Genomic DNA, 24,375 nt, shown 5'->3' with positions numbered 1-24,375 from the left:
CCCGGCCCCACCCCCACACCAGGCCCCACCCCTGGCACAGGCCCCACCCCCGACCCCACCCCGTACATCTCATAGGAAGGCCCGGTTTCCAATGGAGCCAGACTGGGCGGGGCAAAGCCCATGCGGTAGGGGGTATAGGGGTGAGAGGGATAGCCGTAGTTGTCATAGGCCAGCTGAGGGGAGTCCAAAAGGCTGCAGTCCCCAGGGAAGTCGCTGGTCTGCGGCGGGGGGTTGGGAGGGGGCTGCTGGCTCTGCCCAGCCCGGGTGAAGGTGTTGAACTGGGCGTAGCTGTTGTGGGAGAGTCTGGAGGGGGGCCGGGGGTCGTAGCAACTGGGGCGACCGGGGGTGGAGAGGGTCCCTGGGCCTGGAGGGCCTCCTCCGCTGGCTGTGGCCCCTGATCCTCCAGCACTGCTGCTGACAGAGGCAGCTCCCCCTGGGGTGTTGGAGGGCCGGTAGTCGGAGTAGTGCATGGAGCGGGAGGCGGGGCGACCCTCGTCAAGGGTGGAGGCTCGCACGTTGTAGTAGCCGTTGGTGGGGTCCTGGAGAGAGCAAGATTAGAAAACAGAGTCACTAAGGTGTGTGTGTGTGTACATGTTCTGTACATGTGTGTACATGTGTGTCTGTGTATGTACAGTGCCTTCAGAAAGTATTCCTATCCCTTGACTTTTTCCACATTTTGTTGTGTTACAGTCTACACACAATACCCCATAATGATACACAATACCCCATAATGACAAAGTGAAATCATATTTTTAGAAATGTTTGCAAATGTATTGAAAATTAAATACAGAAATATCTCATTTACATAATTATTCACACCCCTTTGCTATGATAAGGTACTCCAAATTGAGCTTAGGTGCATCCAATTTCCTTTGATCATCATTGAGATGTCACTACAACTTGATTGGAGTCCACCTGTTGCCAATTCAATTATAAGGCACCACAATTGCATGTCAGAGCAGAAACTATACTGTCTGTAAATCTTTGCGATAGAACTGTGATGAGGCATATATCTGGGGAAGGGTAGAAAACAATTTCATTTATTTGTCATTTTTAAAGTTTTTTTTTTACCCCTTTTTCTCCCCAATTTCGTGGTATCCAATTGGCATTAACAGTCTTGCATCTCAGCTGCAACTCCCACAAGGACTCGTGAGAGAAGAAGGTCGAGAGCCGTGCGTCCTCCGAGACACCACCCAACCAAGCCACACTGCTTCATGACACAATGCCCACTTAACCTGGAAGCCAACCACACCAATGTGTCGGAGGAAACACCGTACACCTGGCGACCTTGTCAGCGTGCATGCGCCCGGCATGCCACAGGAGTCGCTAGAGCGGGATTGGACAAGGACATCCCTGCCGGCCAAACCCTCCCCTAACTCGGACGACGCTGGGCCAATTGTGCGCTGTCCCATGGGTCTCCCGGTCACGGCCGGCTGCGACAGAGCCTGGAGTCGAACCAGGATCTCAAGTAGTACAGCTAGCAACTGCGATGATATTTCTAGAGTGTTTAAAGTTTCCACGAGCATGTCATCTCCATCATTAGGAAATTGAAAAAATTTAGAAATATGGAGGTGACCAAGAACCCAATGACCACTCTGACACAACTACAGAGTTCCTTGGATGAAATGGGAGAACCTGCCAGAAGGACAACAGTCTCTACAGCATTTCACCAATCTGGGCTTTATGGGAGAGTGGCCAGACGGAAGCCACTCCTGAAAAGAAAGCACATGACAGCACGCCTGGAGTTTGCAAAAAGGCACGTGAGACTCTTGAGAGCACAAGGCATGAGATTATGTGGTCTGATGAGACAAAAATGTAACTATTTGACCTGAATGCAAAGTGCTATGTCTGGAGAAAACAGCTCATCACCCTTCTTACACCATCCCTACTGTGAAGCATGGTGGTGGCAGCATCATGCTATGGGGATGCTTTTCAGCAGCAGGGACTGAGAGACTGGTAAGCATAGAGGGAACAATGAATGGAGCCAAATACAGGCAAATCCTTAATGAGAACCTTTTTCAGAGTGCAAACGACCTTAGACTGGGATGAAGATTTATGTTCCAACAGGACAATAACCCAAGCATACAGCCAAAGCAACGCTTGAATGGCTTCAGAACAAGAATTGAAAAGTCATTGAGTGGCCTAGCCTAAGCCCAGACTTGAATCCCATTGAAAATCTGTGGGAAAAACTTGAAGATTGTGGTTCACCGCTGCTCCCCATCTACTTTAACAGAGCTTGATCAAATCTGCACAGAAGAATGGGAGATATCCCCAAATCCAGATGTGCAAAGCTGATACAGACTGAGCTTCTACAAAGTATTCACTCAGGGATGTTGCATTTCATTTTCAAGAAACTTGCAAAAATGTTTTTTTTTATTTAATCCATTTTGAATTCAGGCTTTAACACAACAAAATGTGGATTACGTCAAGGTGTATGAATACTTTCTGAAGGCACTGTATGTGTGTAAAATAATCTCACCTTCAGGTCGTACTCCTGGCGAGTGTCTAGCGTATCGCTACGCAGGTCCTGCTTGAGTTCTATATCGTCTTTAAAGGGCTGAGAGGAGGGAGAGAAGGACACAGAAGAGGGCAGAATCTAAACCATCAAACAATGAAAAAACAACAAAGGAGGGGAGGAATCCAACATAAGGAGGGACCGAATAATAAATAAAAAAAGAAGAGGGAAGGAAGAGAAAGTGACAGATCGTATTTTAAGTTGAAAAGGGTCATCTTTAAGTGTTAAAAATTCTTTTGAAAAGATAGAACAGCATAAGTTGATATGACAGAAATGTTAGTGGTTAGTGTTAGTGGTTAGTTGTAAAGTAATAGCGTCAGAGTTGAGGCGTCGTTGGAATTATTGAAAAAACACTTTAGTGATCGCCTGATGGGAAACTTGGGTAACATAAACCAAAGGAAGCAAAGTTCAAGGCAACCTGCTGTAGCATTGTGATGGCGACTCACCGAGTACATGGCCTTGACCATGCGTGATGCCGTGGAAACGCTGCCGGAGTCCTCCTCCAGACTATGGGTCTCCTTGTTTATTGTCTCTACCTTGATGTCTGGCTTACCCAGAGTGACCCCACGACGACCTGGAAGCACAACACGACAGCACAGCACACAGTTGAATACTGCTGGATATATGTCAGGGTATATTGATTTGGATACAGTATGTGTATGTACTTTATATGTTTAAGTGTATGTATGTAAGTGTAAACATGTGAATAATATATTGCATTCTGAGGAAGTTCAGGTGTATACTGTATGATGTTTTCAATGCATCGGTATCTGAAATATGTATTTGTATGGGTTTTCTACTGTATTTTACAGGTGTATGTGTTTTCTACTGTATTTTACAGGTGTTGGATGTGTTTTCTACTGTATTTTACAGGTGTTGTATGTGTTTGCTACTGTATTCTACAGGTGTTGTATGTGCTTTCTACCTTATTTACAGGTGTAGGTGTTTTCTACTGTATTTTACAGATGTATGTGATTGCTACTGTATTTTACAGGTGTATGTGATTGCTACTGTATTTTACAGGTGTATGTGATTGCTACTTTATTTTACAGGTGTATGTGATTGCTACTGTATTTTACAGGTGTATACATTTGATATTTCCTAGATGGAGTTATCACTTACTGCCTTTGCGCTGTCGGTAGAAGATGAGCACCAGGACTAGTAAACACAGGAACAGCAGGATGGTGCAGCCAACAGTCCCTCCTGCTATTATACCCACTGGTACCTCATCTGGGAGGGGGAATAGAGAGAGAGAGGAAAGAGAGATAGAGAAGGAGAGAGACAGAGAGAGAGAGAGATTGAGAGGGAGGAGAGGGAGAGAGGCAGAGAGAAATAGAGAAATGGAGAGAGAGAGAGAAATAGAGAGAGAGAAGAAGAAGGATAGAGGGAGAGAGGTCAATGCAATAGGGTTCAGTTAGCTGTTTATACAACATGCCGATTCAGCTAAACATTATAATAGAGCACGCATGAATACATGCTGGTTATTGTTTTTGAGGAGGGATGTCTGGTTGCATCAAGTTACGATGATGAATATTTATTTTTTTAGCTTTATTTAACTAGGCAAGTCAGTTAAGAACAAATTCTTATTTTCAATGACGGCCTAGGAACAGTGGGTTAACTGCCTGTTCAGGGGCAGAACGACATATTTGTACCTTGTCAGTTCAGGGATTTGAATTTGCAACCTTCCGGTTACTAGTCGAACACTCTAACCACTAGGCTACCCTGCCTCCTCAATATAAGGCTACTGAATATAATGGTGTTGTTGCTGTTTGTCTCTGGGCATACCGGTCTCTTCCAGGGTGATGATCATGGTCCCGGGTCCGAAGGAGTTCCAGGCGGTACAGTTGTAGGTGGACAAGAAGTCAGCCTCCATGACGTTGTTGATGGTGAGGGTGGAGAGGACAGCCCCTCCCTCAGACAGAGGTTTACTCTGCTCCACCGTGTACCTCTCCAACAGAGTCCCCTTCTCCTTCTCCCACACGTTCTCCTTCCACGCCCACACCTGAAACACAGGCAGGCAAGCAGGCGCACATTAACACACACCCATATACCATACTGCATGTGCTCTGACACACACATGCATTATGTACAAACACATATAAGCATAGATGTGCATATGCACATATGGAGGAATATACACACAGGGGTGGACTTAGTGATTTGAAGGCCCCAGGTAGAGCCCCCTCCCCCCTGAGGCCCCCCCATGTCTATTAAACAAAATCATGGCTACTGAACGAGGAGCTGTTCGGAGCTGGCTCTTTCAGGTGAACGAAGCCGAATGAAAAGGCTAACTGAAAAGACTTGAAATACCCTTCAATAGTAAAGGTCTTTGCATCACCATGTAGAACAGGGGTGGGCAATAATTTTGTCTTGAGCGCCACATCGGGGTTTCAAAATTAAATGGAGAGCCGTACAGATTTGTTTTCTGAACGATTTGTTCATCAAAAGGAATTAGCGAGCCAGAAAAGGGGCCGTTTTTAAAATAAATATAGGCCATAGGTCCATTATAATCTCTATATACTTTATATCTGGTTTTAGGTAGTTAGGGATGCACTGATGTGGCAATTCTGGGACAATATATATATCTGACATTGTCTTCGGGAATATCGACCAATACATTTGGTTATTGTATGGCCTTCTTAACCAATCAAGCACAGATACAAACTGCAACCAAGTTTCTATGTTCATGAAGCTAATAAGAAAAGATGTCAAATCACTCAAACATGGGAAAGGTGTAACCATTTTCATTGGCATCACAAAGTGAGTGAAATGGATCAGAAAGATATTGGAAAGACGCGCGTTGTTTTGCAATTGCGGTTCTGTCACAGTCCCTTCCGACATGTCCTGCGCAGCTTGGGAGTGTCGTAGAGGGAAACAGAACGAGTCGAAGCTTTCAGGAATGGGATCATACTAGCTTATAGATCTAACAGTTTAAAAGCTAGGGCAAAATTCAGAGGAAGAAAAAAGGAATCCGCTCCGTTTGTCACAACCAGAGATGGTCACAGCCTCTAAAATAGCGCACATTGGATGAGGACCTCAAGCCAAAGAAGAAGAAGGCAAGATAACAGAGATATTAATGTATTATTAAACAAAACGAAGGCAAGTTCTGCCACTGTGTACACATATGTACCGTGTACACAAAGACACACACACTAAAGTAAACAAACAAGCACATACATTCCAAAACATTCACACACACTTACAACGCCCACATTATGAGATTCACACACGACCAGCGGCAACTGTTCCAAGCAGCTATACCGCTCTAATCCTGGACTTTAGAGTTACATGCGGTGGTTTTAGAGTTGGTAAGAATCTTACACACTTCCTCCACTTCCAAGCCACTAAAAGCTATTATTCACACTGAAGCATGAGAGACTATTTGAAATTGCACAAGGCCACGTGTTCCCGTAATCTACCATTCATTCTGAAAAACGAGAACCTCGGGCAGAGGAATTTGCAGCGACAACTGTGCCTGTCCTTCATATTTTATAACTATTTTTCTGTCCCTGCATTAGAGACGCGCCCTGGTGCGTCAGAGAGAATTAAACTCACAAGGTTTAGAGAGGAGAGGGGGGCGAGACCAACTACACACTGACTGCATCCAAAATGGCATCCTATTCCCTATACAGTGGTACACTATGTACACCATATGGTACACTATGTAGGGACTAGGGTACCATTTCAGACACAGACATCTGTCTGAGTGCATCCGGACCAGAGAGACAAGTGGAGTGAAGGCGATAGAAGTGTCCCCAACTAGACACATTGGGTTTGTTGACATGGTGGGTCTCAGGACAATTCCGAAGGATTTTGACGGCCGTCACATGACATAAAAGCTGCGAGAGTGTTGACTATGTCAGTCCCACGATAACGATTATGTACAGGTGGTAATGTGTTCATGTAGAAGCGTTCAGTAGAGTTTGTACAGTATCCACTGTCCACTTACTATCTTGTCCGGTGGAGGTGTGCTGGCGATGTAGCACTTGACCTCTCCTCTCTCCCCCCTCACTGCATACTGAACAGGCTCACTGGAGATCATGGGGGGACCTGGATAGAAAGAGAGAGAGAAAGTGTGAGAAAGTGTGAGGGAATGGATATTCCATATTAGAAACTGGGTGGTTCGAGTCCTGAATGCTGATTGGCTGTCAGCTGTGATATATCAGACCACAAGTATGACAAAACACTTATTTTTACTGGTCTAATTACATTGGTAACCAGTATATAATAAGTATATAATAGCAATAAGGCACCTCGGGGTTTGTGGTATATGGCCAAATATACCACAGCTAAGGGCTGTGTCCAGGTGCTCTGTGCATAAGAACAGCCCTTAGCCATGGTATATTGGCCATATACCACACCCCTCTCTGGCCTTACGGCTTAATAGTACTTATTATCTTTGAACCCTTTGAAGAACCCTTTTGGGTTCCATGTGGAACCCTTTTTTCTGAAAAGGGCACTGTTGTGCGTGACCTTTGGTGTTTACGTACCGTTGACAGTGAGAGTGACCTCTGTCTCTCCCACTCCGATCCTGGGGACGATGGCCTTACACACGTACTGCCCAGCGTCCGCCTGGCTCACTGACTTCAGGAACAGCTGGTTGTTATTACTAAGGACCTGTAAGGGATGGAGAGATAGAGGGAATCAGGGACAAGCACCGTCTAGAGAGAGCGATGAACAAAAGAAAAGGGGAGTGCGATGATGTGGCCTGACATCATTCTACTTTCCTTCAGGGGCAAAATATGATAAAAGAGGAAGACTTGAGAAAGAAGAAATGAGAGATAAAAACGCAGGTTGGCATTTATTGGGATGACTCACGCACTGGAGGCAGCTCTGCAGAGTGGTTACTAGCTGGCACAGCCACAAAGTCAAACCTAACCCTAATCTTAACTACACTGCTAACCGTAATACCTAACCCTAGTCTTGTGTTGCCATACCTACAAAATCACATTGTTGTCACACCCCCCCCCCCCCCCCCTTGGAGGTCTGGAGAATTTTGTATTGCAAACACCTTTTGAAAGGATGTTGCTTTTCAAGAATCTTCCCCCCCACACGCCCGTAGAAGGGGTGCTGTGTGTTATGTGCGTCACTGTGTTCCGTCCGGGTAGTGGTTGCCCATGCTAGCTTTAAGTGCTAGTTTTCAAGTTATCAAGTGCGGCTGACAGTGTGTGATTTATATGTATTGAAATTGGACTATGCTGGTAAAGTTAAATGTCACTCACAGCACGTTCTAAACCGCTCTGGTGTCAGATTTTTTCCATTCATCCACATGGCTGCTGGCTGCGCTTTGCTACCACTGAAAATATAATTGTTTTTGTAAGGACCCCAGAAACGGAGGCAGTGCCAGAACCTTTTCAAGTAAGTAAATACATTTTTTTTTAATGTAAAAGAAAAACAACATAATATTAGCTAGCTAGCTAGCTACACTAGGCCAACTCAACTGAGCTGCTTGCTAGCTAACGTTACACACTGTTGAGTTTTGTCAATTAAATGTCATCAGCTACCTAGCCTCCTATAACTAGCAATCTTGATGTAATTATTTTAAATTAAAAATCCAAATGCATTTGTAGATAACAGCCACGGAAGAGGGTGAAATTGCAGCTCCAGCTGTCAGTAAAAGGAGAGTGTAGGCTACTGGATAGTGCAGGTAACTTTGAGAGGACATTGTGAAAAGATTCTCTGGTTCCAGTCCCCAGAGGGTTAAACTTTGAGGACAGGGAGATAATAGCAACATCATATTTAGTGCTGTCAAATTTGAGTATAACGAAGCCTGTTTCTGTGTGATGTTTTCTATCCTCAGGAAGCTTTGAAAGCCTGTTTGTAGACGAAGAGAAAGATCCCAATGAAACTCCCACGAGACTATGGGTATATCCTATATGCCATGGATTATACAGTGCCTTCGGATAGTATTCAGACCCCTTGACTTGTTCAACATTTTGTTGCAGCCTTATTCTAAAATTAATTTAAAAAATGTTTTACCTCATCAATCTACACACAATACCCTGTAATGACAAAGGAAAAACAGGTTGGGATTTTTGCTAATAATTTTTAAAAAAACAAAATATCACATTTACATAAGTAGTCCTTGCTGCTGAAAAACATCCCCACAGCATGATGCTGTCACCACCATGCTTCACCGTAGGGATGGTGCCAGGTTTCCTCTAGACGGTGACGCTTGGCATTCAGGCCAAATAGTTCGATCTTGGTTTCATCAGACCAGAGAATCTTGTTTCTCATGGTCTGGTGTCCTTCAGGTGCCTTTTGGCAAACTCCAAGCAGGCTGTCATATGCATTTTACTAATGAGTGGCTTCTGTCTGGCCATTCTACCATAAAGTGCTGCAGAGATGGTTGTCCTTCTGGAAGGTACTCCCATCTCCACAGAGGAACTCTAGAGCTATGTCAGAGTGACCATCGGGTTCATGTTTGGCTCTGCGGCCAGCTCTAGGAAGAGTCTTTGTGGTTTCAAACTTCTTCCATTTAAGAATGATGGAGGCCACTGTATTCTTGGGGACCTTCAATGTGTAGACATTTTTTGGTACCCTTTCTCAGATCTGTGACTCTACGGACAATTCCTTCGACCTCATTGCTTGGTCTTTGCTCTGACGTGCACTGTCAACTGTGGGACATTATATAGATGGGTGTGTGCTTTTCCAAATAATGTCCAATCAATTGAATTTACCACAGGTGGACTCCAGTCAAGTTGTAGAAACATCTCAAGGATGATCAATGGAAACAGGATGTACCCGAGTTAAATGTCAATCTCACAGCAAAGGGTCTGAATAATTATGCAAATAAGGTATTTCTGTTTATGAATTTTTGCAAAAATGTCGAAAAACCTGTTTTTTCTTTGTCATGGGGTATTGTGTGTAGATTGCTGAGTTTAAAAATATATATTTTACAATAAGGCTGTAATGTAAGAACATGTGGAAAAAGTCAAGGGGTCTGAATACTTTCCAAAGGCACTGTATGTGTAGGCCTACCTATGTTGGAAAATGTTGTATCCAAAAATACAGTTAAACATCACACACAATGTATAAACCTATTCGAATTGGAGCTCGCCAACCCTGCTGGAGGTCTGCTGGGTGAGCAGGGTTCTGTTACAGCCCAGCAATAACCCACCTGATTCTGGGCTGGAATAGAAGTCTTCTCACCCAGTAGATCAAGGATCAGTGGGGCAAGGTGTCCATAGCTGGTATGGTGTTTTTTGTGTTCACCTGAAATGATGCTTTAGTAATTATAAAATACTTGTTACTACTCAATTATCTATTGTTGTTTAGACTAAGGTGCCTAATCTTTAAATAAAAGTTATCTTATTTGTACATGTTGAAGTGTTGATTCTTTGAAGTGAAGTGTTTAAACTTGTTTAAATTGTTAAACAACATTTTCTAAATTAACTAGTGTCAATGTTAAGTTGCCCTTTCCTGCAGTCAATTACCAAAAGTGTCCTCTTTGACCTCATGAGTGGAATGATATTAATATTTTAAATAATTTCACAATTATTGTCAAACAGTTTTGTTACATTTCAGTCTTCTGTGTTGTACAGTATCTCAAGTGGAATATTGGTATGCAAACTCAAAATTGAATACACTTCAACTCTATATCTGACATGATACAGGTGTCTCCTTTTTTAAAAGCCCATAACCATCTGTGTGAGGTGTATACTTTTGTTTCAACGTAGATTTGTTTAAGACTACCAAGAATCATCCCTCTGTGTGACCCTGATTTAGCCCACTGCAATAAAAGGTTCATCATATTATCAAAATCCTGCTATAAAGAGGGGTTCTTTCTCTAATGTGTCTCTGTTTCTGTGTTGTATACTCAAATGAACATTTCCTTTTTGTCTAGTCGAAAGCTATCCAATCTGTTTTATTTGATTGTCACTCTCTCAGTATATCAGCTGTGTGAATCCACTTGGCAGCTTATCACATGGCAGGCATCACCAACATAGACCTACAGTAGGATGTTCTTTTATTTATTTCATTTTAGCAATGTTGTTTGCAAATTGATTGCAGTTTTCCCCCATGGATAGACAGTACATGGTGGCTCTATGTATCACTGACCCTGCATAAGCTAGCGACTGGGCTAACTTTTTAGGTCAACAATATGCTGTTTTTATGAACATTTTGCTGGCTTTATAATCGTCAGAGAAGTTAGTTATATCTAGGTAGCTTACAAGGTTAGCTGACTTTTCCAAAAAACAAACATTGTGGCTAGCTACGTCTTGTCCATTGATGCTATCCTTTACAGACACATATCACTTCAGAAACTTAAAAATTGAAAACATGGTTATGGTCAGTGTTGTAGACAATTTCTCCCCTTTTGCTGCAGCTTTAGCTCATCTCAAAATAACATTGAAATGCTGTGAAAACCAGAGTGCTGCAAACATTCTAAAATGTTTTGTCCTCACGCACTGTTGCCCCTACGGCACTAATCTAGGGGGCACCTTTGGAGCTCCGCCCAAACAAGGCATTTGATTGGTATAGCGTGTTGCGCGTTAGCTGATTTCCTCCATGGAACTTCCCCAGGCTTCCCGCCCAGGCTCCCTATTTAAGGGAAGCCTGTTTCGGGACGAGGCTAGCCTAACCTTAACTTTAAAGCAAAACCAAAAAGCGCATTTTCCCCCCATGAATTTTACGATATAGACATTTTTTACTTTGCAGCTGGCCCATCTTGCGGAAATTGCTCAGTTCTGCCTCCAAGGCAAGATTCATGACAATAAACGTCAACCTGCGCGAAAAAGGTGAAGAAGGACGGGATAAAATAGAGAGGGGGACTATAAAAAGATAGAAAGAGATTAGGATGGGAGAGAGAAATGGACACTGAAGGAATGAAAAATAGAATCAAATAGAGACAGAAAAGTGAAGAAGTGAGAGAGAGAGAGACAGATGGAGGAGAGAAGCGGGGGAATCAGGAAAAAGCCAAGAGAAAGAGAGAGATGAACAGAACATAAATAATAGAGAGACAAAGGATAGAAGAGAGGGAGACGATAAAGATACAGACAGCAAAAGAAGATACAGATACAGCAAAAGAAAGGTGGAAAGTGGGGCCTCCTGAGTGGCGCAGCGGCCCAAGGCACTGTATGACCGCGAGTCCCATAATGAGGCAGGGGGGTGGCTTTACTTGGCTCATCGTGCTATAGCGACTCCTTGTGGGGGGCCAGGCACCTGCAGGCTGACCTCAATCAGCAGTTGAACAGTGTTTTCTCCGACACATTGTTACGGCTGGCTTCTGGGTTAAGCGGGCAGGTGTTAGGAGCACGGTTTGGAGGGTCATGTTTCAGAGGACGCGCGACTCGACCTTTGCGCATCTCCCAAGCCCATTGGAGAGTTGCAGCGATGAGACAAAATCGCAATTTAATATGACAAAATTGGGGAGAAAAAGGAGGAGAGCGGAGGAGTTAGAGAGCGAGCTGGTTCTCACCATGTTGGAGCCCTTCTTCGTCCAGGTGAGGGTGAGAGGAGGGTTGCCAGCCCATTTGCAGTTCAGAGTGACATCAGAGTCTATGTCCACGGTCACTGGCCTAGGCTCCACTACCAGGATAGGACCAACTGGAAAGAGAGAGAGAGAGAGAACATTCGCCTTTACTTAACCAAGTCGGCTAAGATAACAAATTCAAATACAATACAAAACCGACTTGCTACAGGGAGAAAGCGAGAGATCAAGAGAGAGAGGGTATAGATGATTAGGTTTAGGAGATAGGGGTACAGTATGAGGGGAGATTGAGATCGAGTCAGGGGTGAAAGTAGATGTAATTTCTTAACGGTAAGGACATCCTGTGTGTGCACGCGCTTAATCATGGAATTACATATAGAATCCCTATTAATTCAACAGGATCTCTGTGTGCCGAGTCGTAAAGGTTTGTCATGTAACTTTCAAAATGTATTACCTTTTGTTGTGGCATAAACACAACCAGTCATGATGTTTTCATCTGATTGTCAAACGATCACTTCAAAGGGCTCCTTTAGTGGGCTCCTTTAGTGGGCTCCTTTACTAGTCTACCTGCGCAAGTTCACCCACTCGCAACATATTTCCAGTCTTCAAACAGTGGTGAATGGAAAGAGACATATTTTTTTAACGTAAAACACCACAAAGAGTAAAGACATTTTGGCAATTGTCATGAATCCAGAATTGATGCATCCACTGCTGTCCGCCCGCCGTCTCGGTGTCGGCCATTCATCTCTGCCTTGGCAAAACGTCAGTGTTCTCGTCGAAACACATCGCATTTAGGAGCGTAGGCTATACCACTCGTTTTCAAGTCCATTCTCTCATTTTTCATGCCTCTGACATGCGGTAGCCTAAAGATAAATAATGGTGTAATAGCCTACAGTTTCCTTGAAATGTTACCGATACGGCGTACCCCCACTATTTATTTTACCGGGACGCCGTACCGCACCACATTACTTTCACCCCTGACAGAGTATTTGCCAGCCATGGCGGTTCAGAGACTCACAGTGCACATCGACCAGGATGCTGACGTTGGTTTTACCCACAGCATTGAACACTGAGCAGGACACAGGCTCCGTGAAGAAGGAGTGGTCCGCCTTGGTGGTGAACACACTCTCTCTGGCCCCCTGCAGGATCACTCCACCCTTAGCCCACCTGAGAAAGAACACACATGAATGTATGAATAAACATGCACTGCCAGAGCTGTGGGTTCGATCCCCGCATTGGCCAAACACTTTGCTCACATGGAAAAACACACGAAACCCAGATAAACACAACGATCCAGATAGATTCATGCACGGCTAGAGAGACAGGTGGACATATAGATAGACAGAAAGATCAACAGATCTATAGAAGTCGACGGAGGTATACAGTACATACATGTATCCCATGATAGGAGGGTTGGCGGAGGCGGCGCAGGTGAAGGTGACTCTGTCCCCCTCTAAGACGGAGCGGGGCTCGATGGACAGGGTCACCACGGGGGGGTCTGGGGGAGAGGGCAGGGAATCTCTAAGTCACTCCGATACATCAGCGAATAAGCAAATTATAAAGAGAAGGAGGGAGTGGTGGGGAGTAGAGAGAGCCGACGGAAAAAGAGAGAACCCCCTCAAGGTTCCTGGGCAGTGATCTAAGTGTACTTCCTGGTTGCCACTAGACACTGTTGTCCTTAAATAAGCTCAGATAGTCAGTCGTACAGTAAATAGTGAATATGTGTCAAGCTAAAGGGATGGTTGTGAACAAGTCGCTGCGGTGTACAGTGAGGGTGACTTATGGTGTACGTTGAGGGTGACTTACGGTGTACGTTGAGGGTGACTTACGGTGTACGTTGAGGGTGACGGTGGTGTGTTTCCCAGTGGGGATAGCCAGGTTGCTGGCCACACAGCTGTAGTTCCTCCCTGTGTCTGTGTCCACTGGGTGGATGGGCAGGAAGCTGTGGGTCGTCACCCTCTTCCTGTCTGGGAGCACCTCCTGATGGAGAGAGAAGAGAGAAGAGAGAAGAAGAAGGAAGACAAGACAGCCAATAGAAGGATGAGAAAGAGTATAGGTGAAACATGATTGAGTGTGTGTCTGTGTTTGTGTTGTAATACAAGGTGCATGTGTGTGTAGATGCATTTTTAATCGACTCACGGTGGTGCTGACCGCTCCGTCTACGGGGAGCCCGTCTTTTTGCCACTCTATCATGGCAGGGGGCTTGGCCCCACGGGACACACAACTCAGGTTATAGTGGTCGCCTGCATTCAACAGCACCTCAGGGGCCCCGTCGATCACTGGGTCATCTGGAGGGACTGGACACCGGGCAGGGGGGTTACGCGCGCATGCACGCACGCACGCACGCACGCACGCACGCACGCACACACACACACACACACACACGCATACATGGAGGTACATACACACACACACATTTGCTGTATCTTACTGAGGACAGTGAGTTTGGCTCTTCTAGAACGTAGCGCAGCGTCTGGGGCCTGACACTCGTACAGGGAGTCATCAGACAGCTCAGCTGAGATAATCTCCAGGTTATACTGGCCCAGCTCCTGCACCCGCATCACACGGTACCTCGGCCAGGCTGGGGGGGGGGGGAGGGAGAGAGAGTCAGACATGTAGGGACAACCAGTGGAGGCTGGTTGAATGATAAATGGGAGGGAAATGCTTGTTTGGAATGTATTGGATGTAATAATAGCTAACCAAAAACACCTGTGCATAATCCCTAATGCAAATGCACACAACCATGCACATATTTACATCTCTCTCTGTCTGTCGCTTTCTCACTCGCTCTCTCTCGCTGTCTTTCACAGTTCCAGTGGTGCCATACATTCTCCCCAGTAGATGGCAGCCATGCTCTCTTTCTCCAGCCAGGGAAGAAATGCATGCATTTATGACAATGACATTTTAGAGGACTCCAAACGGACAGAAATGCTGGTGCAGATTTCATGTCCTCTCTCCTATACATAAATTCCATCTGAATCTCTCTGTCACTGTAGCATGTACTGTAGGCTTCAAATTAGCTTGCCCTCCCTAACCTTGTGTGTCCTTGTACGTGGCATTGCATGTGTGTCTGTGCGTTGTCTATGGGTGTATTAGCATGTGAAATGTCAAACGAGCGAAAGCGTATGAAAGGGAGAGGGAGAGAGAGCAAGGGTAAGAGGGTCTGCTAAATGACTAAAATGGAGAAGGAGCGAGGGAGCGAAGCAGGGAGAGAGCGAGAGAGGGAGCGAGGGAGAGAGGCAGGGTGCGGGCGAGAGGGAGCGAGGGAGAGAGGCAGGGAGAGGGCGAGAGAGCGAGGGAGAGAGGCAGGGAGAGGGCGAGAGAGCGAGGGAGAGGGAGCGTGTGTATAAGGGAACCAGTGTTCATTCACATGTTTCTATTTAAAAGCTTTGGCTTGAAGCACTGAACCATTACAGTAACAATGTGATTAAAAGAGACGGAGAGAGAGAGAGAGAGAGAGAGAGGGGAATGGTGAGGGGACAGACGAACAGGACGAGGGGAGAAAGCAGCAGAGGAAAGGAGGGAGGGAGAGAAAGAATGAGAGAGGGTTTGAGAGAGAGCAGAGGCAAAGAGAGAGGAGAGTGTGAAGGAGAGGAAGAGAGCGGCAGAGGGGGGAGAGAGGGAGGGAGAATGATAGAGGGGTTGACCATGAACAGAGGAGAGAGGGAGGAACAGGCAATCAAGCAGGGAGAGAAGGCTGCAAAGAAAGAGAGAGGAAAGAGGGCAGAAGTGTGGCATGAAAGATAGAATAACAAGCCTTTATTGTACAAGTAGGAGAGAGAGAATATGAAATAAAATAAAATGTTATTGGTCGCATACACATATTTAGCAGATGTGCTTGTGAAATACTCGTGTTCCTAGCTCCAACAGTGCAGTAGTATCACATTCACAACAATGCACACAAATCTAAAAGTAAAATCTAAATGGAATTACGAAATATAGAAATATTAAGACAAGCAATGTCGGGGTCCAGATTATAAATATACAGTATATATATACTGAACAAAGTATAAATGCAACAATTTCAACAATTTTACTGAGTTACAGTTCATTTAAGAAAATCAGTCAATTAAAATCAATTCATTAGATTTCACATGACTGGGCAGGGGCGCAGCCATGGGTGGGCCTGGGAGGGCATAGGCCCACCCGCTTGGGAGCCAGGTCCACCCACTGGGGAGCCAGGAGGGTATTATGGTGTTGAAGGCTGAGCTTTAGTCAATGAACAGCGTTCTTACATAGGTATTCATCTTGTCAAGATGGGATAGGGCAGTGTGATGGCGATTGCATCATCCGTGGATCTATTGGGGAGGTATGCATATCGAAGTGGGTCTAGGATGTCGAGTAAGGTGGAGGTGATATAATCCTTAACTAGTCTCTCAAAGTTCTTCATGACAGAAGTGTCATTTATAGTCATTTAATTCAGTTACCTTTGCTTTCTTGGGTACAGGGACAATGGTGGACATCTTGAAGCAAGATGGGGACAGCGGACTGGGATAGGGAGAGATTGAATACGTCCGTAAACACTCCAGCCGGCTGGTCTGCGCATGCTCTGAGTACGCGGCTAGAGATGCAGTCCTGGCCGGCAGCATTGCGAGGGTTAACACGCTTAAATGTCTGACTCACGTCGGAGAATGAGAGCTCACAGTCCTTGGGAGAGGCCCTTGTTGGAGGCACTGTAATATCCTCAAAGCGGGCGAAGAAGATGTTAAGCTTGTCCGGAAGCCAGACTTCTGTGTCCGGGACGTGGCTGGTTTTCCCTTTATAATCCGTGATAGTCTGGAGTCCCTTGACTGAGCCTTTGAATGACTTTGTCTCTGTACTGATGTTTTGCCTGTTTGATTGCCTTATAGAGGGCATAACTAGACTGTTTGTATTCGATCACATTCCCAGTCACGTTGCCGTGGTTAAATGTGGTGGTTTGCGCTTTCAGTTTTGAACGAATGCTGCCATCTATCCACATTTTGGGGTTTGGATAGGTTTTAATCGTCACAGTGGGAACAACATCCCCTATACACTTCCTGATGAACTCAGTCACTGTGTCAGTGCATACGTCAATGTTATTCTCAGAGGCAACCCGAAACATATCCTAGTCCGCGTGATCAAAACAGTCTTGAAGCATGGATTCTGATTGGTCAGACCAGCGCTGAATAGACCTTAGCATGGATACTTCCTGTTCATAGGAAGGGAGAAGCAAAAATGGAGTCGTGCTCTGATTTGCCAAAGGAAGGGTGGGAGAGGGCCTTGTAGCTATCTCAGAAGGGAGAGTAACAATGGTTGAGAGTTTTTGAAGTGTGAGTACTGCAGGCAATGTGTTGATAGAACTTCGGTAGTGTTTTCCTTAGATCTGCTTTAGTCCCAAGCTATAATAAATACAGCCTCATATTGGCCATTTCCAATTTGCACAAGGTCCAGTGTAGTTCCCTGAGAGCCATCGGGGTATCGTCTTGAGGTGGAATATACACGGCTGTGACGCTAACCAAAGAAAATTCTCTAGGGAGGTAATGGGGTCGACATTTGTTTGTGAGGTAGTTCTAGGTTATGTGAACAAAAGGACTTGAGTTCCTGTACATTACCAAAATCACACCATGAGTAGTTCATGTGTATAATACAGATATACAGGTATAGAGAGAGATGGATAGATAGAGAGAGCGCCAGGACCACACATACAAATTCCATCTAGACACTGTTGCCCGAGAGCACACAAAAAACTATACATACCTCGGCCTAAACATCAGCACCACAGGTAATTCCACAAAGCTGTGAACGATCTGAGAGACAAGGCAAGTGTACCGGTCTGAGTGTAGTGGGTGAGGAGTCAGGCGCAGGAAGCAGAGAGTTCAGGGGAGTGCTATTTTAATGCACAGAGAAACGGCGAACATAAGCCAACCCCACGAATACACAGGGCGTAATGAACAAACAAATGCCCCAAACAGGGGGACTTAAACTGTCCAGAAAAAACCCACAAAATGGGAAAACACAAAACCCATAGACGTGCACACAAGTACACCAAACAGACGATCACAATAATTAATCCCGCACAAGGAACCAGGCGGGCCGGCTGACTAATAAAGCCTGACTACTAACTACCTAACTCAAAACAGGTGCACTCAATAAACACATAAGGAGGGGGAGGAAATAATCAGTAGCAGCTAGTAGGCCGGCGACGACGACCGCCGAGCGCCACCCGACCGGGAAGGGGAGTGTCCTTCGGTCGGAGTCGTGACAGCAAGAAGGGCCTTCTTTGCCATCAAAAGGAACATAAAATTCGACATCCCAATTAGGATCTGGCAAGAAATACTTGAATCAGTTATAGAACCCATTGCCCTTTATGGTTGTGAGGTCTGGGGTCCGCTCACCAGCCAAGAATCCACAAAATGGGACAAACACAACATTTTAAATCAGCATGCAGAATTCTGCAAAAACATCCTCTGTGCACATCAAAGAATGCATGCAGAGCAGAATTAGGTCGACACCCGCTAATTATCAAAATCCAGAAAAGAGTCATTAAATTCTACAACCACCAAAAAGGAAGAGATTCCAAAACCTTCCATAACAAAGTCATCACCTACTATACATAGAGATAAACCTAAGAGATGAACCCTAAGCAAGCTGGTCCTGGGGCTCTGTTCACAAACACAAACAGACCCCACAGAGCCCCAGGATAGCAACACGATTAGACCCAACCAAATCACCAGAAAACAAAAAGATAATTACTTGACACATCGGAAAGAATTAACCAAAAAACTGAGCAAACTGGAATGCTATTTGGCCCTAAACAGAGAGTACACAGTGTCCGAATACCTGACCACCGTGACTGTCCCAAAATTAAGGAAAGCTTAGACAATGTACAGACTCAGTGAGCATAGCCTTGCTATTGAGAAAGGCCACCATAGGCAGACCTGGCTCTCAAGAGAAGACAGGCTATGTGCACACTGCCCACAAAATGAGGTGGAAACTGAGCTGCACTTCCTAACCTCCTGCCAAATGTATGACCATATTAGAGACACATATTTCCCTCAGATTACACAGACCCACAAAGATTTCAAAAACAAATCCACTTTTGATAAACTCCCATATATATTTGGTGAAACACCACAGTGTGCAATCACAGCAGCAATATTTGTGACCTGTTGCCACAAGAAAAGGGAAACCAGTGAAGAACAAACACCATTGTAAATACAACCCATATTTATATTAATTTATTTTCCCTTGAACTATTTGCACATCGTTACAACACTGTACATATGTTTCTGATGCCAATAAAGCCCTTGGAATTGAATTGAGAGCCTGATATTGAAAGACATAGAGAGACCGAAAGACACAGACACAGAGAGACAGACACAGAGAAAAACACAGAGACAGACACAGAGACATACACAGAGAGACAGACACAGAGAGACAGACACAGAGAAAAACACAGAGACAGACACAGAGAGACAGACACAGAGAAAAACACAGAGACAGACACAGAGACATACACAAAGAGACAGACACAGAGACATACACAGAGAGACAAACACAGAGAGACAGACAAAGAGAGACAGACACAGAGAGACAAACACAGAGAAAAACACAGAGACAGACACAGAGACATACACAAAGAGACAGACACAGAGACATACACAGAGAGACAAACACAGAGAGACAAACACAGAGAAAAACACAGAGACAGACACAGAGAAAAACACAGAGACAGACACAGAGACATACACAAAGAGACAGACACAGAGACATACACAGAGAGACAAACACAGAGAGACAGACACAGAGAGACAGACACAGAGATACAGACACAGAGAGACAGACACAGGGAGACAGACAAAGAGAGACAGACACAGAGAGACAAACACAGAGAGACAAAAATAGAGGCTTTTTCAGGAAGGCAACTAGACTGGGTTTCGGGTGTTGGGTTTCGGGTGTTGTTTTGACTTGGGAGGTGTTAGAGTTGTACTAGTCTCACCCCTGAGGTCCTCTCCGATGCCCAGGGCCAGTCCATCCTTGGTCCACTGCACAATGCCTGAGTAGTTAAACACAACACAGGACAGAATCACCCTCTGGCCCCGCACAACCGACTGGTCCGCTGGCTCCTGGGAGAAACGCGCTGTCCACACTGGGGTAGGAGAAGGAGGGAGGGGGAGAGAGAGGCAGAGAGAGGCAGAGAGAGAGTGAGAGAGAGAGCGAGAGAGAGAGAGAGAGAGAGGGAGGAAGAGAGACAAAAAGAGAAGAGTGCATAAACATGGTTACAAACATCATGTGTTAATGTTACATACACAGCTGTGTTGTTGTTACAGTATATACATACAGCGTCATTATACACAAACTGAGAATTAATATATAAATTGTAGAAGCCAAAGAGGAGCATTTCACTCATTGGAGTTTTTGTGGTAATATGAGACAGCCTACAAGCTAAATTCTTCTTAATCTACAATGATCTACAATTTCAGATGGTGTGTTTGATATCGTCTCTCTTTCTCCTTCAACAGAAGACAGAGATAACAAGTTGGAGATGTAGAGGGAGTGCATTAAGATAAAGAAAGATGGAAAGGGATTGAGGGAAAAGTGAGAAAAATAATTGAACAATCGAGGGAGAGAGAGATAGGTTGTGAGACTTGAGCTGAGTCAGGAGGAAAGAAAAGAGAGGGGAAAGAGAGGAGAAGAGAGGAGAAGGGAGGAGAAGAGAGGAGAAGAGAGGAGAAGGGAGGAGAAGAGAGGAGAAAAGAGGGGAAAGAGAGGGGAAAGAGAGGAGAAGAGAGGAGAAGGGAGGAGACGAGAGGGGAAAGAGAGGAGAAGAGAGGGGAAAGAGAGGAGAAGAGAGGGGAAAGAGAGGGGAAAGAGAGGAGAAGGGAGGAGAAGAGAGGGGAAAGAGAGGAGAAGGGAGGAGAAGAGAGGAGAGGGGAAAGAGGGGAAAAGAGAGGGGAAAGAGAGGAGAAGAGAGGAGAAGGGAGGGGAAAGAGAGGAGAAGAGAGGGGAAAGAGAGGAGAAGAGAGGGGAAAGAGAGGGGAAAGAGAGGAGAAGGGAGGAGAAGAGAGGGGAAAGAGAGGAGAAGGGAGGAGAAGAGAGGGGAAAGAGAGGGGAAAGAGAGGAGAAGGGAGGAGAAGAGAGGGGAAAGAGAGGGGAAAGAGGGGAGAAGGGAGGAGAAGAGAGGAGAAGAGTGGGGAAAGAGAGGAGAAGAGTGGGGAAAGAGAGGGGAAGGGAGGAGAAGAGAGGGGAAAGAGAGGGGAAGGGAGAAGAGAGGGGAAAGAGAGGGGAAGGGAGGAGAAGAGAGGGGAAAGAGAGGAGAAGGGAGGAGAAGAGAGGGGAAAGAGAGGAGAAGGGAGGAGAAGAGAGGAGAAGAGTGGGGAAAGAGAGGGGAAAGAGAGGAGAAGAGAGGGGAAAGAGAGGAGAAGAGAGGGGAAAGAGAGGGGAAAGAGAGGAGAAGGGAGAAGAAGAGAGGGGAAAGAGAGGGGAAAGAGAGGAGAAGGGAGAAGAAGAGAGGGGAAAGAGAGGGGAAAGAGAGGAGAAGGGAGGAGAAGAGAGGGGAAAGAGAGGAGAAGGGAGGAGAAGAGAGGAGAAGAGTGGGGAAAGAGAGGGGAAAGAGAGGAGAAGAGAGGGGAAAGATAGGGGAAAGATAGGAGAAGGGAGGAGAAGAAAGGGGAAAGAGAGGAGAAGGGAGGAGAAGAGAGGGGAAAGAGAGGGGAAAGAGAGGAGAAGGGAGGAGAAGAGAGGGGAAAGGGAGGTTCCCTTTTCTTAAAGCTCTCTATCTTTGTCTCTCTCTCTCTCTCTCTCTCTCTCTCTCTCTTTCTCTTCTCTTCCATCTCTCTCTCTATCTCGCGTCTAACTACAGTACATGTCATTGTCTCTACTCTACAGGGCTGTTCCAGCTCTCGGTTGAGAGCCACCACAGTTCTTTCTGCAGTATAAAACCGTGCCGTATTCATCTGATGAAGTGTTGTGACTGCTTGTCCAATATGAAAAAGGTTTTGTTCCACAGTACACAACACACAGTAAATACGCCGCTCATCAAGACGAAGGCCGTTAAACAATGAGAGAATCCAAGTTGGATTGCGGTTGTGTTGTTTTCTTTCTCTTGTCTGCACTATAATGTTGTTGCTACATGTCCTCGTAAACAATGAAAGAATGGCAATCAAAGTCGCATTTCTCCCATTTATTTGTGCCGTTTCTCTCTCTCCCTCTCTCTGAACGTGGATAGCTGTTATAAATGTATACATATGTTGTACATGTCATTTCTTCATACCGCTTTCCTCATAAACAATGAAATAATGACAATCAAGGTCCCACTTCTGTCTCACTTTTTGGTGTTGTTTCTCTCCCCTTCTCACCCACCCTCTCTCTCTCTCTCTCTCTCTCTCTCTCTCTCTCTCTGTATACACACGTTGTATATGTTCCTTTCCCATACTGCTTTCAATTTAATTACATTTTTTGTATTTGACCCCCTTTTTCTCCCCAATTTTATGATATCCAAATGCAATCCAATTACGATCTTGTCTCATCACTGCAACTCCCCAACGGGCTCGGGAGAGGCGAAGGTCGAGTCATGCGTCACCCGAAACATGACCCGCCAAACCTCGCTCTTAAACACCTGCCCACTTAACCCAATGTGTCGGAGGAAACTGTTCAACTGACAACCGAAGTGAGCCTGAAGGTGCCCGGCCCGCCACAAGGATTCGCGATGAGCCAAGTAAAGCCCCTCCCGGCCAAACCCTCACCTAACGCTGGGCCAATTGTGCGCCGCCCTATGGGACTCGTGGGCATAGCCGGTTGTGACACAGCCTGGGATCGAACCTGGGTCTGTAGTGAACCTGGGTCTGCGATGCAGTGCTTATTAGGATGCTGCGCCACTCGGTAGGCCAGGCCATATTGTTTTCTATTTCCGTGGTCGTCCTCCTTCTCTAGTGGTTGGAGGGGGTTTAGAGCCACGCTGTCACAACCCATTTATCATATTAAATATCAGCCCTCTAGCTTGGCTATTTCTCTCGCTCTCTCTCTCTCTCTCTCCCCCCGTTCCCTCTCTCTCTTACTTCTCCTCCCTCTCTCTCTCTCTGAACCCTCCAGCGTTCCTCTGTAGGTCCCCATCTCTCTCACTTTCTTAACAACTGGCATATGCTTGCTCACCCCCCCCCCCCCCATGACCCAAAGTCTCTCTCTCTAACTCCCTCCATATCGCTCTTTTTTTACTATAACCCCCCCAACCTGATTGAATTTGTGTGATTTAAGGAGGTAGCCTACAATATGCCTGATATCATGAAAAACACAGCCATGTATAAATAATGTCCCAGTCAATAAAAATAAAAAAAGCCTTCAGACAGAAACAGAACGTACATTTTTCCAAAGAGAGAGTAAAACATAATGTAGATAGATATTATCTGCATTTGTATATCTAGCATAGGCCTACTACAAGTCAATCACAGAAAATAGAAAAAATCAGTGGTACTAGAATTGAGCCTTGTGGCACACCACGATAAAGAAAAGGCCGCTCCCAAAGTGACAATATCAACGTGATCCACCATTAGTCCAAATATAAGCTGTGCGATGACCATGAAAACTTCTAAATTTGGACTCCTACCCAGTCAGATTAAATCAACGTAGCTCGCTAGATACGCTATCTAATCTGTTAGCCTCCTCTGACCACTGAGATGAGGCCGTAATGCTATGCTCCAACAACAACTATGGACTAAACAGCATCAGAGCAGGCAAGGCATCACTCCCGGTCATTTCTCACGGTAATTTAAAACCACAAACAAGATCCACAGTGGGAATGCAGACTACACACTGGGACAACGGGGATTACATTTACATTTAAGTCATTTAGCAGACGCTCTTATCCAGAGCGACTTACAAATTTGTCAGGCTTTTTCAATAGCTTGACAAGGAGAGCACTCAGCAGCTTCCCAGGTAATGCTTACATTAGGGGTACACAAAAAAAATACAGATCCTCGCCCAAATCTGTATGGTCTTTTTGTAGGCCTCTTCTCTGTGTATTTCCATACTACTTGCTCATATCATTCTTCAATATGTGAGTGTCTGAGCAGGAGAGAACACGTGAAAAAGCTATACAAAGAGAGTAGAGAGAGAGGCAGATGGGAAGAAAGAAAAGACAGGAGAGAGAGAGAGAGAGAGAGAGAGAGAGAGAGAGAGAGAGAGAGAGAGAGAGAGAGAGAGGAAGCTCATGTATTCTTTTATTATGTGGGTTATGCTGCAGTGACAAATTTAGAGTGTCCTGATTTCCTTGAGTCAGTGATCCCCAGATGCCATCGAGAGACTCCGAGTACCCTGACCGCACAAAGACATGGTCACAAAGTACCCTGACCCACACACACACACACACACACACACACACACACACACACACACACACACACACAGAGCCCTAATGAAACACACACACAAAGACGCACGCACAAACGCACACACGCGCACATACATACAT

At 45.4% G+C, this 24,375-nt stretch overlaps 1 protein-coding gene across 1 annotated transcript in view; it reads right to left on the bottom strand.

Annotated features, from left to right (window-relative positions):
• Window positions 1-24,375, bottom strand: part of LOC115133506 (kin of IRRE-like protein 1) — a 37,128-nt gene that overhangs the window by 2,192 nt on the left and 10,561 nt on the right. The window contains 14 exon segments of the mRNA XM_065021881.1: window positions 1-539; window positions 2,480-2,557; window positions 2,962-3,089; window positions 3,638-3,745; window positions 4,301-4,517; window positions 6,465-6,565; window positions 7,006-7,132; window positions 11,937-12,064; window positions 12,967-13,115; window positions 13,341-13,446; window positions 13,778-13,928; window positions 14,088-14,245; window positions 14,380-14,529; window positions 19,909-20,058. Of these exon segments, the coding sequence (XP_064877953.1) occupies window positions 1-539; window positions 2,480-2,557; window positions 2,962-3,089; window positions 3,638-3,745; window positions 4,301-4,517; window positions 6,465-6,565; window positions 7,006-7,132; window positions 11,937-12,064; window positions 12,967-13,115; window positions 13,341-13,446; window positions 13,778-13,928; window positions 14,088-14,245; window positions 14,380-14,529; window positions 19,909-20,058 (2,290 nt within the window).

This window comes from Oncorhynchus nerka, linkage group LG8, assembly GCF_034236695.1.
Source record: "Oncorhynchus nerka isolate Pitt River linkage group LG8, Oner_Uvic_2.0, whole genome shotgun sequence".
NCBI lineage: Eukaryota > Metazoa > Chordata > Actinopteri > Salmoniformes > Salmonidae > Oncorhynchus > Oncorhynchus nerka.
The sequence above is the reverse complement of the archived record's forward strand: the minus strand, read 5'-3'. Positions and strand labels throughout refer to the sequence as shown.